Source organism: Lampris incognitus, chromosome 4 (genome assembly GCF_029633865.1).
Source record: "Lampris incognitus isolate fLamInc1 chromosome 4, fLamInc1.hap2, whole genome shotgun sequence".
Lineage (NCBI taxonomy): Eukaryota > Metazoa > Chordata > Actinopteri > Lampriformes > Lampridae > Lampris > Lampris incognitus.
The window spans coordinates 1,106,843-1,124,640 of NC_079214.1; the positions used below are offsets into that span (position 1 = coordinate 1,106,843).

General features: G+C 45.4%; 1 protein-coding gene across 1 annotated transcript in view; it reads left to right on the forward strand.

Moving 5' to 3' along the window:
* mrpl21 (mitochondrial ribosomal protein L21) overlaps window positions 1-17,407 on the forward strand; it is a 32,043-nt gene extending 14,636 nt beyond the window's left edge. Inside the window, exons 5-7 of the mRNA XM_056278848.1 lie at window positions 6,731-6,783; window positions 15,325-15,428; window positions 17,252-17,407. Of these exons, the coding sequence (XP_056134823.1) occupies window positions 6,731-6,783; window positions 15,325-15,428; window positions 17,252-17,316 (222 nt within the window). The 3' untranslated portion in view covers window positions 17,317-17,407. The remainder of the gene's footprint in view (window positions 1-6,730; window positions 6,784-15,324; window positions 15,429-17,251) is intronic.
* The last annotated feature ends 391 nt before the right edge of the window (window positions 17,408-17,798 follow it).

Genomic DNA, 17,798 nt, shown 5'->3' on the forward strand with positions numbered 1-17,798 from the left:
GTCGCACATCAGCGAGAATGGGAAAGAATTCCACCTACAAAGCTTCAACAAGTAGTGTCCTCAGTTCCCAAACGCTTATTGAGTGTTGTTAAAAGGAAAGGTGGTGTAACACAGTGGTGAACATGCCCCTGTCCCAGCGTCTTTGGAACGTGTTGCAGGCATCACATTCACAATGAGGGAATATTGCAAAAAAAACAATAAGGTTTATCAGTTTGAACATTAAATATCTTGTCTTTGTAGTGTATTCAATTGTATATAGGTCGAAAAGGATTTTCAAATCATTGTATTGTGTTTTTATTTACACTACCGTTCAAAAGTTTGGGATCACATTGAAATGTCCATATTTTTGAAGGAAAAGCACTGTACTGTTCAATGAAGATAACTTTAAACTAGTCTTAACTTTAAAGAAATACACTCTATACATTGCTAATGTGGTAAATGACTATTCTAGCTGCAAATGTCTGGTTTTTGGTGCAATATCTACATAGCTGTATAGAGGCCCATTTCAAGCAACTATCACTCCAGTGTTCTAATGGTACAATGTGTTTGCTCATTGGCTCAGAAGGCTAATTGATGATTAGAAAACCCTTGTGCAATCATGTTCACACATCTGAAAACAGTTTAGCTCGTTACAGAAGCTACAAAACTGACCTTCCTTTGAGCAGATTGAGTTTCTGGAGCATCACATTTGTGGGGTCAATTAAACGCTCAAAATGGCCAGAAAAAGAGAACTTTCATCTGAAACTCGACAGTCTATTCTTGTTCTTAGAAATGAAGGCTATTCCATGCGAGAAATTGCTAAGAAATTGAAGATTTCCTAGACCGGTGTGTACTACTCCCTTCAGAGGACAGCACAAACAGGCTCTAACCAGAGTAGAAAAAGAAGTGGGAGGCCGCGTTGCACAACTGAGCAAGAAGATAAGTACATTAGAGTCTCTAGTTTGAGAAACAGACGCCTCACAGGTCCCCAACTGGCATCTTCATTAAATAGTACCCGCAAAACACCAGTGTCAACATCTACAGTGAAGAGGCGGCTGCGGGATTCTGGGCTTCAGGGCAGAGTGGCAAAGAAAAAGCCATATCTGAGACTGACCAATAAAAGAAAAAGATTAAGATGGGCAAAAGAACACAGACATTGGACAGAGGAAGACTGGAAAAAAGTGTTGTGGATGGATGAATCCAAGTTTGAGGTGTTTGGATCACAAAGAAGAACGTTTGTGAGACGCAGAACAAATGAAAAGATGCTGGAAGAATGCCTGACGCCATCTGTTAAGCATGGTGGAGGTAATGTGATGGTCTGGGGTTGCTTTGGTGCTGGTAAGGTGGGAGATTTGTACAGGGTAAAAGGGATTCTGAATAAGAAAGGCTATCACTCCATTTTGCAACGCCATGCCATACCCAGTGGACAGCGCTTGATTGGAGCCAATTTCATCCTACAACAGGACAATGACCCTAAACACACCTCCAAATTGTGCAAGAACTATTTAGAGCAGAAGCAGGCAGCTGGTATTCTATCGGTAATGGAGTGGCCAGCGCAGTCACCAGATCTGAACCCCATTGAGCTGTTGTGGGAGCAGCTTGACCGTATGGTACGCAAGAAGTGCCCATCCAACCAATCCAACTTGTGGGAGCTGCTTCTGGAAGCGTGGGGTGCAATTTCTCCAGATTACCTCAACAAATTAACAGCTAGAATGCCAAAGGTCTGCAATGCTGTAATTGCTGCAAATGGAGGATTCTTTGACGAAAGCAAAGTTTGATGTAAAAAAATCTTATTTCAAATACAAATCATTATTTCTAACCTTGTCAATGTCTTGACTCTATTTTCTATTCATTTCACAACATATGGTGGTGAATAAGTGTGACTTTTCATGGAAAACACAAAATTGTTTGGGTGATCCCAAACTTTTGAACGGTAGTGTACGTTTTACACCACTTCCCAACTTCATTGGAATTGGGGTTTGTAATTCGAGGTTTCTTCCCACACCATATAAACCTCGATATCCACTTATCCCTTTCTACAAATTGTTTTTGTGGGATCATCACCAGCAAGGATTGATACAAATATAGAAGCCTCGGTAATACATTCATCTTGATTGTCTCTATTCTAGAGCTGAAGTCCAGATTAGTAATTGACCATCTCTCCAAGTCTCTTCCAATTTCCTGGTTTAATTTTGTGTAATTCGCCTCGTATAGCTTATCCACCCCTTTAGTTACATTCACCCCTAAATATTTTATTGAGTTAGTGTTCCACTTAAGTTTGAATGTTTCCCTAATCTCCTGTGATGTGGAGTAATTTATTGATAGGATCTGTGTTTTGGTGACATTAATTTCATAACCCGAGTAGTGTCTATAATTCTCCAGTAATCTAATTAGCTGTGGGAAGTACTCATTAGGTTGTTTTAATTAGATTTATACATCATCTGCAAATAACCCGATTTTATGCTCCTCTCCTCCTATTGTCACCCCTTTAATGTCTTCATCCTGTCTGATCTTCTGGGCTAATGGCTCTATAAAAATTGCAAAGAGACTCGGAGAGAGGCAACAAACCTGCCTCGTCGACCTTTCAAGTTTGAATCGTTTTGTCAAATTACCATTTATTTTAATCCTTGCCATTGGTTTATGGTATAGTGTTCTAATGCAGTTCACCGATTCCTCATTAAATCTTTTTCTAATACCTTATACAAAAATACCCAATTCACACTATCGAAGGCTTTTTCGGCATTTATACTTACAAGAATTGCACTTTCACCCTCCAATTGTATGCTCTCTATGACATGTAAGCTCCTTCTTATATTATCTTGGGTTTGCCTTTCCTTAATAAAGCCAGTGTGATCCTCATCAATCAATTCCTGCATGAATTTCTCCATTCTCTTAGCTATAATAGAGGTGTAAAGTTTATAATCCACATTTAAAATTGATACAGGTCTATAATTATTGCAATATTCTTTATCTTTACCCTCCTTCGGAATAACGGAAATGATAGCCTCTTTCCATGAGGGAGGGAGCTTACCTTCCCTAAGAGTATAGTTAAATGAAGTAGACAGTAGCGGCATTAACTATTTTTTAAGGTTTTATAGAAGGATGCCCCTAATCCTTCCGGTCCTAGTGATTTGCCCGACTTTGCCAAGCTAATTGCTTTCTCTGTCTCTTCTACTGTTATTTTTGAAGTCAGCATTGCATTTTGTTGTGAACCTATCGATGGTAATTCTAATTCATCCAAAAACTCCTTCACGTCCTTTTCTCCCGCTGAAGTAGGCTGTGTATAAAATTTTTTGTAATATTCCTCAAACATCTTTTCTATTTCTTCTGGTTCATATAATATTTTGTTGGATACAGGGTCTCTTATTTTGTGTATACTATTTAGTGCTTGCTGTTTCTTTAAACGTCTGGCCAGCGTTTTAGTAGCTTTAGATCCTCCCTCATAGTAAGTCTGTTTGGTGAACCTGGCTTTCCTCTCCATCCCTTCCAACAAGATATCATATCGTCTATTTTTTTCCTAACTTCTTTAACCTAATTATGTATTCCTGGATATTTTTCCTTCTTATGTTGCTGTTCCAGTTCCTTTCATTTTTCAATGTGTTTCTGATATATTTCTAATCTGGCTTTTTTAACAAATGTTGTGTAAGAAATCAGCTTCTCTCTTGAAACAGCCTTCAGGGCATCCCATAGAATTGTTGGGTCTACTTCTCCATTATCATTTTCTTCCTTATATCTGTTTATTAACCCCTTTTAACTCCTCCGCTAGCCCCTTTTTATTCAGTATACCTTCATTAAGTCTCCATACTGTATTTTTCCTCTTGTGGTTCAAATTTATTGTAAGGTAGATTGCACTATGATCTGATATGTCTGTTACCCCTATCCTGCACTCCTTCACTCTATATATTTCTCCCTTATTCATTAGGAAATAATCTATTCTAGAATACATTGTATGAGGAGCTGAGTAGTGTGTATAGTCCCGATCTAGTGGATGAAGTTCCCTCCACACATCAGATATACCTATTCCTGACATCATTATATTCATGTATTTATTAATTTGTGTTTTGTTTTTCTTTGTACTTGTTGTGTCTTGCCTGTAATTTAATACCACATTGAAGTCCCCTCCACATATCAATGTCCCTTCTGTTTCCAAACTTATAATGTCAAATCATTTTTCAAAGAATGATTTTTCACTTTCTGGGGGAGCATACAACATTTAACAGTGTCACAACTTGATTGTCTAGTTTATATTTTGTCATTATATAGCTCCCTTCCTTATTATCTACCTCCTTAATCAGTTCAAACTTTGTCATATTTAAAATAAGTGTTGCGACACCCCTTTTACAATTTTGCCCAAATGAACTAAAAAAGGAATTTTTATAGCCTAATTTTTTTAACTTTTCAAGCTCCTCTCGAGATAAGTGTGTCTCCTGTAAGAAAATGACGTGTATTTCTAAATTTAGTCAATACCTTTCCCCTTTTTTCTTTATTGTTTAGCCCATTTATATTCAGAGACACCACTCTTATATCATTATGTTGTATTGTTTGTGACCTTGGGAATGATTTCCAACCCCTTTACTGCAACTTTACCTACCAACCTTTCCTCATGAACAAAATAAACACGAACACAAAAACTGAACTTCCCAGCAAATAAGAGCCCTATTCCCCCTAGGCCCTGTCTCCCTGTTGGTGGGAATGGGGGATATCCTCCGGTATGTGGAGGGCCCCCCTAGAGGTGTGAGACACTCCTAAAACCTGTCTCCCCATCCTTCTAGATAAGTTCAACAGTCCCTTGCTGTTTGGTTCCCCTGTCGGTTTTAGTATAAACGATAGAGAAGTCTTGTGCTTATAGGAGAGGGGGAGCTTGTGAATATCCCCACTTGGATTCAGTCTTAGCAAAACCCATCATACTATAATACATTAAACCTCAAACTGAAAGTTCTCCACACATTAAGAAAAGAAAAGAAAAACAAAATAAGTCGTCTCCCTATGATTACCTTCCATGGTATGTGTTTTTCCCCTCTACTAATTTTAATTTTAACTTTAGTTTTGTAATATAATTTCAAATGTTTGTAGTAGAGGGGTAATCAAAAATAAACCAGCTGCTTCATCAGCTTCGGTGAAACCGTTTACTCACCCATCTCACTGTATATATAACTTAAAACCAGGAGACATGTAGTCCTTCTGGGTTCGCTATACTAGCGTCTTTCCCCCCTTGCACCCCCCTCTCCACTCTCCTTATCTTAATCATTTGGTCACCTCTTGAATTCCTGCAGCTTTTCCCTCGCTCGATGCCCTGCATCTCGCCTCGGCTCCTCTGAGGCAGTGGGGTCCCCGCTTCTCTTCTTCTTCGCTCCAATGCGTTACCATGGCGATGTTCTCAGGATCCTTTCCTTGAGTGAGGGCTCGCTGTTGTCGTGTTTCTCCTGTATGTCCATCCCTCTCTTCCTCATGTCTCGTGCTGCGTCCTCCATGTTTTCATAAATCTTGGGTCCGTCCGACCAGTGGATCCTTATTTTACTCAGAGGCGTCTGGAACTGGATTTTTTTGTCTTTCAGTATCATTTTGATCTCCGTGTAGGTTTTGCGTTTCTTCATAACCTCAGTGGGATAATCATGATCTGTCTCCCATCGACTTGTATTTTCTTCTTCCAGGCTTTTGCTAGAATACGTTCTTTGGTCTCGAATTTCAAGAAGTTAACCACTACAGACCTTGGTGTTGCACCCGGTGGTGGCTTCTTTCCGAGGCTCCTGTGTGCCCGCTGTATTTGTAAATCAGTCCCCTCCGGTATATCGAGCTCCCGGCGTAAGAGCCCGTCCACCAGTTTTGGTACTGATTCACCGTCCTTCTCAGCCAAATTATATATTCTAGGGTTGCAACGTCTTCCGTGTCCTTCCACCTCTGTTAACTTGTCTTGAAGTTTTGTTTGTTGTTTTAGTAGCGTGAGGATGGCCTCCTTCGCTTCCATATTCCAGTCTTCTAGCTCTGTGATCCGTTCCTGTGCCTCAGTAACATCTTTCCGTTGTTTTTGTATTTCCGCGTCATTTTGTGCCAATTTGCAATTTATTTCTTCTTTGAAGCCGGCAAACTCCAGCCTCACCCCCTCTTTAAATTCCTCCTTGAATTTTGAGAGGTCATCCTTCATCTCTTTCTTGAGCTCTCGAATTTCCTTAGTGAGGTTTGTGAACCCCTCAAGTAGCGCGTGAAGTTGTTTGGGTTCGCCATTTCCCTCTTCCACCGACTCCTCCTCAAACTCGTGTTCTTCCTGGCCTTTAGACATTTTTTTCCTCAGACTTCTCTGTTTCCGTCCCCCACTCATTTCGCGTCAGTTTTAAACATGTATTTTCAGTCCTTTCATAGTTTTGGGGGAGTGTATTATCTAGTCGACTCGGGAGCTCTGCTCTACTCCGCCATCTTGTTCCGTGCCCCCGGTGGAAGTCCGGGATGATCTTTTAAGCCTTTTAGGGTAAAGGGGGAGGGGGGCACTTAAAATGGCAGCCTCTTTAGGGTACAGGCCAGTCTATTGTAATCTGTCATCTAAATCTCGCCAAACAATCTGGTGGATTTGACTTCCTTTAGTTCTAAGATCAGGGCCTCTATTAACCAAGAGGCTCCTTGGTTGAGTGTATTAAAAGCAGAGGACACTGCTCAGTGAATCAGACCGAGCTTTTCTCGCCATTGTTACCCTTGTTTCTCACCACTGTTACCCTTTTTTCTCACCATTGTTACCCTTGTTTCTTACCCTTGTTTCCAGGTGCTCATGGTGGGAAGTGAAGACTTCAGTCTTATTGGCCGGCCTCTCCTAGGGTAATATGTCATTCTCTCGCTCACCAACACTGAGAAAAAAACCCAGGTTTTAAATGTTAAAGTCAAATCGGGATGTCCGGGTAGCGTAGCGGTCTATTCCGTTGCCTACCAACACGGGGATTGCCGGTTAGAATCCCCATATTACCTCCAGCTTGGTTGGGCATCCCTACAGACACAATTGGCTTGGTCTGCCGGTGGGAAGCTGGATGTGGGTATGTGTCCTGGTTGCTGCACTAGCGCCTCCTCTGGTTGGTCAGGGCGCCTGTTCAAGGGTGAGGGGGAACTGGGGGGAATAGTGTGATCCTCTCACGCGCTACTTCCCCCTGGTGAAACTCCTAACTGTCAGGTGAAAAAAAGAGGCTGGTGACTCCACATGTATGGGAGGAGGCATGTGGTAGTCTGCAGCCCTCCCCGGATCGGCAGAGGGGGTGTACAGCGACCGGGACGGCTGGGAAGAGTGGGGTAATTGGCCAAGTACAATTGGGGAGGAAAAAGGGGGAGAAATAAAAAAATAAATGTTAAAGCCAAATCTCATTGTCAAAAACTCATTGAAACCTGAACAGATACTAGTTATGTGGTTGCAGACATATTCTGGGTTTGTGATGGTACTTAATCTTGGTGTCATTGAGGAACTCCAAATTGCAGCCAATAAAAATTCTTACCTATTTCATCATTAAACTACTACTACTACTTTCGGCTGCTCCCGTTAGGGGGCGCCACAGTGGGTCATACGTTTCCATCTCTTTCTGTCCTCTGCATCTTCTTCTATCACACCAGCCACCTGCCTGTCGTCCCTCACCACATCCATAAACCTCCTCTTTGGCCGTCCTCTTTTCCCTGGCAGCTCCATATTCAGCATCCTTCTCCCAATATACCCAGCATCTCTCCTCCACACATGTCCAAACCATCTCTATCTTGCCTCTCATCCAACAAGGTTGAATCACTTCATCTGGACACAAGGTTGATTGACAGAAACGTTTCATCATCATCTAAGTGACCTCTTCAGTCTTGATTGGCTGCAGGTGTCCCCACCCTTATAAACAATACAGTGGCTGCAGGTGTCCCCACACTTATAAACAATACAGTGACTGCAGGTGTCCCCACCCTTATAAACAATACAGTGACTGCAGGTGTCCCCACCCTTATAAACAATACAGTGGCATAACGACCCAAACCAATGACCAATGTAATATGCAAATAGGGATGTTGTGGCGGACACTAGGGGCTATGCCTCTCACCCAGCAGGACTGTGAGCTGGGGGCGTTGTTTACGTTCCCGGGCTTGCTGTTGCAGGGTTGTTCCTGCTGCAGTTTTGGTTTTTGGAGTTGTGGAATAAACATCAAACTCGCCTTCGTCTGCTGTGTTTTTCCTCATCCTGCCACATTGGTGACCCCGAATTGAACATGTTTGGAGCAGAAGAGGAGTGTGAATCCACTTCGGCCACGCCACCCCAACTCTCACAGCCGGCCGTTCTCGCCGCGGCTGTGAAGCTCCCAGAGTTCTGGCAGAGCGACCCGGCCTCGTGGTTCCAGCATGTCGAGGTGCTGTTCCACCTGCGTGGAATCTCCGCGGACGACTCCCGATACTATTTGGTCGTTGCTGCGCTGGACCAGCAGTCCACACGCCGGGCCATGCAGCTGTTGCGCGCCCCTCCGCAACATGATGAATACGTCGCCCTCAAACATCTTCTGCTCCGGAGGTACAGCCTATCTGCTGCAGAGAGGGCAGATAGGATCCTTTTCCTATCCAGTTTGGGCGACGGGACAGCTGTGGATCTCATGGAGAATATGCTGTCGCTGCTAGGCTCGGACGAAGGTGGGTTCCTTTTCCCGCACGTTTTCCTGCGCCAGCTCCCGTCTCCTGTGCGCGCGGCTTTGGCTAACTCCCCGTGTCTGGCCGCTGGTGACTGCCGAGGTTTGGCTGAGGAGGCCGATCGGGTCCTGCTGGCTACCAGACGGTTCTCTGTGCAGAGTGTGGCATCGGAGCCTCTGCAGCCGGCGTCGGAGGACGCGGACCCGGCAGTGGTGGCTGGAGTGACTTCCCGGAGACGGCGCGGGAGCGGCCTCTGTTTCTTCCACCAGTGGTTCGGCGGCAAGGCGAGGCGCTGCGTCCCTCCGTGCACGTTTGAGGCGGCGGGAAACTCCAGGGCAGCACTCAGTAGCAGCTGTGGGCGCTGGCGGACATAGTGAGCTGCTCTTCATTAAGGACACGATGTCAGGAAGACGGTTTCTGGTGGACTCAGGCTCACAAAAGAGCCTACTCCCTTCTGCTAAGACAGACAGGTCAGCCGAAGGCAGTGGCCCACAGTTAAGTGCAGCTACCGGTTCGTCCATTGCGACGTTTGGCGCAAGGTTGGTGACTGTTCGCTTCCACGGGCGCCATTTTGAGTGGGACTTTGTAGTCACCACCATTACTGTTCCTATTTTCTGTGTGCTAATGGTCTGCTGGTTGATGTTGCAAACCGCCGTTTAATTGATGCTGTGTCTTTCGCCACTGACAGGGGGAGCCGGGCCGTTAACACACGCTAACTTTTTAGCATTAGGGGATGTTTTTCAGCGTTTGCTGGCGGATTTTCCATCGGTGACTACACCTGCCTTTTCCACCGCGGTTACTAAACACGAGGTAGAACATTTCATTCCCGCTCTGGGACCGCCAGTTTTTGCGCGCACGCGGTGCCTCGACGTGGTAAAATGGGCTCCAGCTAAGGAGGAGTTCACCATCATGGAGCGTCTGGGTATAGTGAGGCATTCCAACAGCCCGTGGGCCTCGCCGCTTCACATGGTGCCCAAGGCGGATGGGTCGTGGTGGCCTTGCGGCGACTTTCGCCGCCTGAACAACGTCACCGCCAATGACTGTTATCCCATCCCACACATACAGGACTTTTCCATACGCCTGGCAGGTACCACTATTTTCTCTAAGGTGGACCTGGTGCGCGGCTATCATCAGGTTCCCGTGCGCGCAGAGGACGTGCCCAAGACCGCAGTGATCACCCCATTTGGGCTTTTTGAGTTCATGTGCATGCCTTTTGGCTTGAAGGGGGCAGCGCAAACCTTTCAGAGGCTGATGGACTCGGTGTTGCGTGACCTTGCTTTCGTGTTCGTTTATCTCGACGACATATTAGTGGCCAGTCCGTCAGCTGAAGAGCACCTGGCGCACCTGAAACAGGTTTTCCGTCGTCTGGACGAACACGGCCTGATAGTCAACCCGGCCAAGTGTCAGTCTGGACTGCCGGTGATTGACTTCTTGGGTCACCACATTTCGCTGCAAGGCGTGGTCCTGTTGCCTTCTAAGGTGCAAGCGGTGGCGGAATTTCCCCGCCCAGTCTCTGTTAAGGCATTGCAGGAATTCTTAGGCGTGGTGAATTTCTATAACCGTTTCCTCCCTCGCGCTGCCCACCTCCTTCAGCCACTTTACGAAGCCCTGCGGCTTAAGAAGGCTAACGACCCTGTCGACTGGACTCCCGAACGGGTCCAGGCCTTTGACGGAGCTAAGTGCGCCCTGGCTAACGCTGCCCTCCTCGCCCATCCCACACCCACAGCGTCCATAGCTTTAACAACCGATGTGTCGGACATAGCCGTGGGGGCTGTGGTTGAACAGCGGGTGGCGAATGCGTGGCAGCCACTCGCATTTTTTAGCCGCAAACTGCGAGATAGCGAGCACAAGTACAGCGTTTTTGACCGGGAGTTGCTGGCACTGCACCTTGCATTTCCGCTTCCTGCTGGAGGGTCGCCCATTCATGGCTTATGTGAATCATAAACTGCTGACTTTTGCCATGTCCAAGGTGACTGAGCCGTGGTCTGCTCGTCAGCAGCGCCACCTAGCGGCAATCTCCAAGTTCACAACGGACATTCAGCATGTGGCCGGGAAGTCCAACCCTGTTGCTGATTGTCTGTCGCGTGTGCTTGTGTGTCCTGTGCACCTCGGTGTGGATTTCTCCGCTATGGCTGCCGACCAGCCCAGCGACCCGGACGTCCTTGCCCTTAGGTCAACGTGTACCAGCCTCAAGCTAGAGGACGTCGTGAAGCAGGAAGGCAGTCCTGCCCTCCTCTATGATGTCTGCACCGGCCGTTCCCGCCCCGTTGTTCCAGGGCCTGGTGCCGTTAAGTTTTCGATTCGATTCACTCCCTCTCGCACCCTGGAGTTCGGGCGTCGGTGAAGTTGGTCGGTTCCAAGTTCGCCTGGCCTGGCCTCTGCAAGGACGTCAAGGGGTGGGCAGCTGCATGTGTAGCGTGCCAGCGCGCTAAGGTCCACCAGCACACTAAGTCGCCCCTCGAACCGTTTCCGATCCCGGCCAGATGTTTCGACCACGTGCATGTGGACCTGGTGGGCCCTCTACCTTCTTCACAGGGTTTTATGCACCTGCTCACAATGGTAGATCGGACCACCAGGTGGCCAGAGGCTGTCCCTCTGTCCTCCACAACATCCTCGGATGTTGCACATGCGTTTCTTTCCTCCTGGGTCGCCCGTTTCGGCACTCTGTCAGATATCACCTCAGACAGGGGCCCCCAGTTCGTGTCAGAGCTCTGGTTGGCACTTGCGCGATCCTTGGGTGTGCAGGTACACCGCACTACCGCGTACCAACCGCAGGCTAACGGCTTGTGTGAACGTTTTCACTGGTTGCTCAAGGCAGCGCTGTGCGCTGCACTCTCAAATGGTAACTGGGTGGATCGTTTACCTTGGGTTATGCTCAGGTTGCATTCGGCTCCTAAGGTGGACCTCGACGCTTCGCCCGCTGAGCTGGTGCTCGGTCAGCCACTCCGCATCCCTGGGGAATTTTTGGCTGGGAGTTCCGTTCCTCGACCCCCGTCCGGCCGTTTATCCTTTTTTGTCTGACAGCACTCGGGTTCCAGGCCCCGTTCACCACTGTTTTCCGCGGTCGTTCGTGCCTGCGGAGCTCATGTCGGCTCGTTTTGTTTTTGTACGGCATGATGCTCACCGCTCGCCCCTCCAACCCCCATACGATGGCCCATTTCGGGTTCTTGAGACGGATCCTAAGGGTTTTGTGCTAGATATGGGTGGGCGTAGGGAGCGTGTCACACTTGATAGGCTTAAACCGGCGCACAGGGTGGCAGGCGAAGTTGTGTTTCCGGCCCAGGTTCCCCGTCGGGGTCGTCCTCCTTCCAGGACACCGGCAGTGTCTTCACAGGTTCAGCCTTCTGCTTCTCAGCCGGCTTTGGACTGTGTTTCATCTACTGTCTCGGCTGAGGGACGGCGCAGCCGTTATGGCAGGCTGCTTAAGCTTCCAGTGAGACACTAATTTTCTTTCCAGGAGTCCCTTCTGGGTGTTCGGGGGGGGGGGCTGTGTGGCGGACACTAGGGGCTATGCCACTCACCCAACAGGTCTGTGAGCTGGGGGCATGGTTTACGTTCCCGGGCTTGCTGGTGCAGGGTTGTTCCTGCTGCAGTTTGATTTTTGGAGTTGAGGAATAAACATCAAACTCGCCTTCGTCTGCTGTGTTTTTCCTCATCCTGCCACAATGTGACCATTAACTAGAGTTACAGTGGTCATGTGTACTATTCACAGAGGATTTGGGAATGTTTGCAATCACAGCATTGTAAGATGGTGACAGATGTACTCTTAGCCCCCCCGGTTCAGGGATGGTCGTTCCCTCTTCACATAGATGGCCTCTTTGACTCCCCGTTCAAACCATTATTCCTTCCTATCAAGGATGTGCACATTGTCATCCTTTAAAGAGTGACCACTGGCCTGTACATGGGTGTAGACTGCAAGGTGCTGGCCTGACATGTTAGGGCCCTGACACACCAGGCCGACAGTCGGCCAATGTCAGGCTGTCAGTGAGCGTCTGTGATCCTAGTTTTTGCAGTGTGTCCTGCACTGTCGGCACTAGTCTGACCCCTGTCGGCAGCTTTTTGGCTGATTCAGCATGTTGAATCGGCGGGGCGCATCGCTGAGAGAGAGCACTCCAATTGGCTGTTCAGCTAAGCGGTGCATTCAAGTGCTACTTTTTGGCCCAGATGGCAGGCGACATGAGGCAACGCAACAGTCAGCCTTGGTCACCGCTAGTCGGTTTGCTGTGTCCAGGCTCTTAGGTCTCCTGTGTTGTGCCATCCTCTTGGCCAGCGTCTGTTTAGTTTCCCCAATGTACAAGTCACGGCAATCCTGCTGGCACTTAACAGCTAACACTATATTGCTCTGTTTTTGCCGGAGGACCTGATCCTTGGGGTGGACCAACTTCTGGCACAGCGTGTTTTGGGGTTTATCCTCTGTGAATAGTACACATGGCTATTGTAACTCTAGTTAATCGTTATGCCCATATTTGCATATGAAATGGTCATTGGTTTCGGTTGTTATGCAACTGTATTGTTTATAAGGGTGGGGACACCTGCAGTCAGTTTAGATTGAAGAAGTCACTCAGAGGAGTGATTGAGTGATGAAACGTATCTGTCAATAAACGTTGTGTCCAGATGAACTGATTCAACTTTCTTGCATGCATAAAGACATTTGCCTCTCTTACTTGGTCTCCAGACCGTACAACCTGAGCTGTCCCTCTAATATACTCATTCCTAATCCTGTCCCTCTTTGTCACTCCCAATGAAAATCTTAGCATCTTCAACTCTGCCACCTCCAGCTCCACCTCCTGTCTTTTCGTCAGTGCCACTGTCTGCAAACCATATAACATAGCTGGTCTCACTACCATCTGTAAACCTTCCCTTTAACTCTTGCTGGTACCCTTCTGTCACACATCACTCCTGACACTCTTCTTCACCCACTCCACCCTGCCTGCACTCTCTTCTTCACCTCTCTTCTGCACTCCCCGTTACTTTGAACGGTTGACCCCAAGTATTTAAACTCATATGCCTTCATCACCTCTGCTCCTTGCATCCTCTCCATTCCACTGTCCTCCCTCTCATGTATTGCGTCTTGCTCCTGCTAACTTTCATTCCTCTTCTCTCCGGTGCATACCTCCACCTCTCCAGGCTCTCCTCCACCTGCTCCCTACTCTCACTACGGATCACAATGTCATCTGCAAACATCATAGTCCAAGTACACTCCTGGCTGATCTCGTCTGTCAACCTGTCCACCTTTGCAAACAAGAAAGGGCTCAGAGCCGATCCTTGATGTAATCCAGTGGTCATCAACCTTGCTTTTGGAGAGCTACCGTCCTGCTGGTTTTCACTCCAAACCTAATTTAACGCATCTGATTCAATTAATCAAGGTCTTGGTAAGTAGGTAATCAGTAGAATCAGGTGTGTTAAATTAGGGTTGGAGTGAAAACCGGCAGGATGGTAGCTCTCCAGGAGCAGGGTTGGTGACCACTGATCCACCTTGAACCCATCCGTCATTCCTACCGCATACCTCACCACAGTCACACTGCCCTCATACATATTCTGCACCACTCTTATACCCTTTTCTCACTGGCCAAAACCCGCTAATGTCCGCCTTTGGTCAATGTAAAAAGGCAGATGTTAGCGGGTTTTTTGGCCAGTGGAAAAAGGGTATTACATACTTCTCTGCCACTCCCAACATCCTCATACAATACCACACCTCCTCTTCCATCACCCTGTCATATGCCATCCATCCATCCATCATCCAAACCGCTTATCTTCTCTTCCATCTCACGCCCAACTTGAGGGGCATATGTGCTGGTAACACTCATCAACACACCTTCAATTTCCAGCTTCATACTCATCACGCTGTCTGACACTCTTCACCTCCAACACATTTGACATATTCTTCCTTCAGAATTACCCCTACCCCATTTCTCCTCCCATTTGCAGCATGATAGAAGAGTTTTAACCCTCCTCTGATGCTCCTGGCCTTACTCCGTTTCCACCTGGTCTCTTGCACACACAGTATACCTACCTTTCTTCTCTCCATCATATCAGCCAGCTCTGTCCCTTTACCATTCATAGTGCCAACATTCAAAGTTCCGACTCTCACCCCCACATTCCTACCCTTCCTCCTCTCCCGCTGCCTCTAGACATGCCTTCCCCCCTCTCCTTCGCCCAACAGTAGCATCGTTTCCACCAGCACCCTGTTGGCCAACAGTACTGGTGGCGGTTGTTGGTAACACAGGCTGGGTTCAGTGTCTTGCTCAAGGACACTTCAACACAATCTCTGGAGGAGCTGGGATTGAACCAGCGACTTTGTGATTACTAGATGACCCACTGCATCTCCTGAGCCATGCCGCTGACATGAGGAAGAAAAGTCGTTGTTGAGGTTTTGCAATGATATGCTCAGTGTTGGTTTTCCACTTCAGGTTATTGCTGACTCTTTTAAATTCTGAGGAATGTAAAAGATTCAGTGGTGGTGATGGGATTGTCGTCTATTTGTATGGGTATTTTGGAATTCGGATTGCATCAGAAGTCAATAAGGAGTTCCTGGTTTTGGCTGTATTAAGCAGGAGGTCATTGTTAGTATACTTGCCTTTTGAAATAACTGTTTGAATAGCAGCATACCACTGTTAGAACTCTATTAGGATTTGTCTTATATGGAATTTGACATTTTACATAACTTTCAAAAATACACCCACATAGAGAGACTGAACATAATAATCCTCCGTTTCTCATGCTGCACAGAAAAGAACTGGTGAGTGTAGAGGCAACTGTCATAGAGAAGACTGAATCATGGCCTAAGATCCACATGCGATTCCATAAAAAACACAGATACCAGCGCAAGAAAAGTAAGTTCATTCTATCAGACTCTTCTGACATTTGACTTTTCCAATACGATGATACATAGTGGTATAAAAGAATTAGATTGTCTTACCAGAGGTTGACATTTTATAATTGTGAGAAGCAGAGTCATAATGCTAAAATGTTGCCTGTCACATTGAATGAGCTTTTGGGGCCCTGAGTTCTCATTGTCTCAGTATAGGTGTTTTCAGTTGATATGGCAGTGATTGCCTGCCATGCACCACCCACTGACATAACGCTCCACTGACATAACGCTAGCCTCTTTGGACGATTAGGAAAATCCATGGTGTTAGTAACAGGGTGGCAGACGACCTACAACTAGAATTCCTTTTACTTTACTAATGATGAACTAAGTGTTATCCCATGTTGTAATCTAGTATCCCGTTGTTTTTAGAGCTAAATAGATGCCCTTCTGTCTGCTGTTTGGGTAGTCTTTTAATAATGTTCTCAATGGACTTTCATTGACCAGGGGAAAAAATGTAACAGAAATCAGGGACACTTTGTCATTTCATGTACACAAGTACATGAAATGAAACGAAATATCGCCCCCCCCAACCCACAGCAGTGCAACACAAATACAAAAACACACATCCAAAAACTACAAGAACACACATATCCAAACTAAGCACACATATATCCAAGCTAAGAACACATATATCCAAGCTAAGAACACATATATCCAAACTAAGAACACATATATCCAAGCTAAGAACACATATATCCAAACTAAGAACACATATATCCAAACTAAGCACATATATCCAAACTAAGAACACATATATCCAAACGAAGAACACATATATCCAAACGAAGAACATATATATTCAAGCTAAGAACTTATATATCCAAACTAAGAACACATATATCCAAACTAAACACATATATCCAAACTAAGAACACATATATTCAAGCTAAGAACACATATATCCAAACTAAGAACATATATATCCAAACGAAGAACATATATATTCAAGCTAAGAACTTATATATCCAAACTAAGAACACATATATCCAAACTAAGAACACATATATCCAAACTAAGAACACATATATTCAAGCTAAGAACACATATATCCAAACTAAGAACACATATATCCAAACTAAACACATATATCCAAGCTAAGAACACATATATCCAAACTAAACACATATATCCAAACTAAGAACACATATATCCAAACTAAAAACACATATATTCAAGCTAAGAACACATATATCCAAACTAAGAACACATATATCTCAAAATAAGAACACATATATCCAAACTAAGAACACATGTATCCAAACTAAACACATATATCCAAGCGAAGAACACATATATCCAAACTAAGAACACATATATTCAAGCTAAGAACACATCTATCCAAACTAAGAACACATATATCCAAGCTAAGAACACATATATCCAAACTAAGAACACATATATCCAGGCTAAGAACACATATATCCAAGCGAAGAACACATATATCCAAACTAAGAACACATATATTCAAGCTAAGAACACATATATCCAAACTAAGAACACATATCCAAACTAAGCAACCAAAAAATCAAATTGCACGTCAGATAATGACATATGGCAAATCAGACAAGCTTTGATTGTCCCTGGTCATTTATTTCTCAACTTTGATACATTTTTGAATGTTTAGTGTTGTCATCGACATATTGGAAATGTATGTTATTTGCAGCAGAAGTGAGTGGTTTGCTCCATTAGCAGTGTAGGGTTCTGACACAGTTAATGAGTAATGGATACAAGTTATCATTATGTACAAAAGTGATTGTTGTGTTCTCTCTTCTTTTTTTTTTACAGTCATCATTACACCTCAAACGGTTCTGAGGATAAACAGCATAGAACTAGCTCCCAAACTGACATGATGATTGAGACAACGGTCGAGTTTCACATTTGTAATTATTCTGCCTCGGGCACTATGGATGTATTTGCTGTGATTGAAAATAAATATGTGGAAATCCATTAAGTGTCAAGTCTTTTAGTCTTTGCATCACACATGACACATGTTCAATAGTAACATGTTCTCATGCTGTTAAAACATTCAGTATCTATCTACAGTGCTGCTTGAAGGTATGTGAACCCCTTGAGCAGTTTAGATGTTTCTGTTGTTTTACCATGATTTTCTTATTCTATCATCACCAGTTTTTTATGTATGAAATGTCAGATATATGTTTATCAGTTGCAGGTACTTGTTTAGTGGGACTTGTTTAAGTAGCCCAAAAACTACATGAAACATGGAATTAGTGTATGTGCAAAAGTAAGTGAACCCCCAGCTGCATTGGTTAAGTCAAGCAGGTAGTACCCGTGTTATCCCAGCATGATTTGACAATGTTCCAAAGAGCTTTTT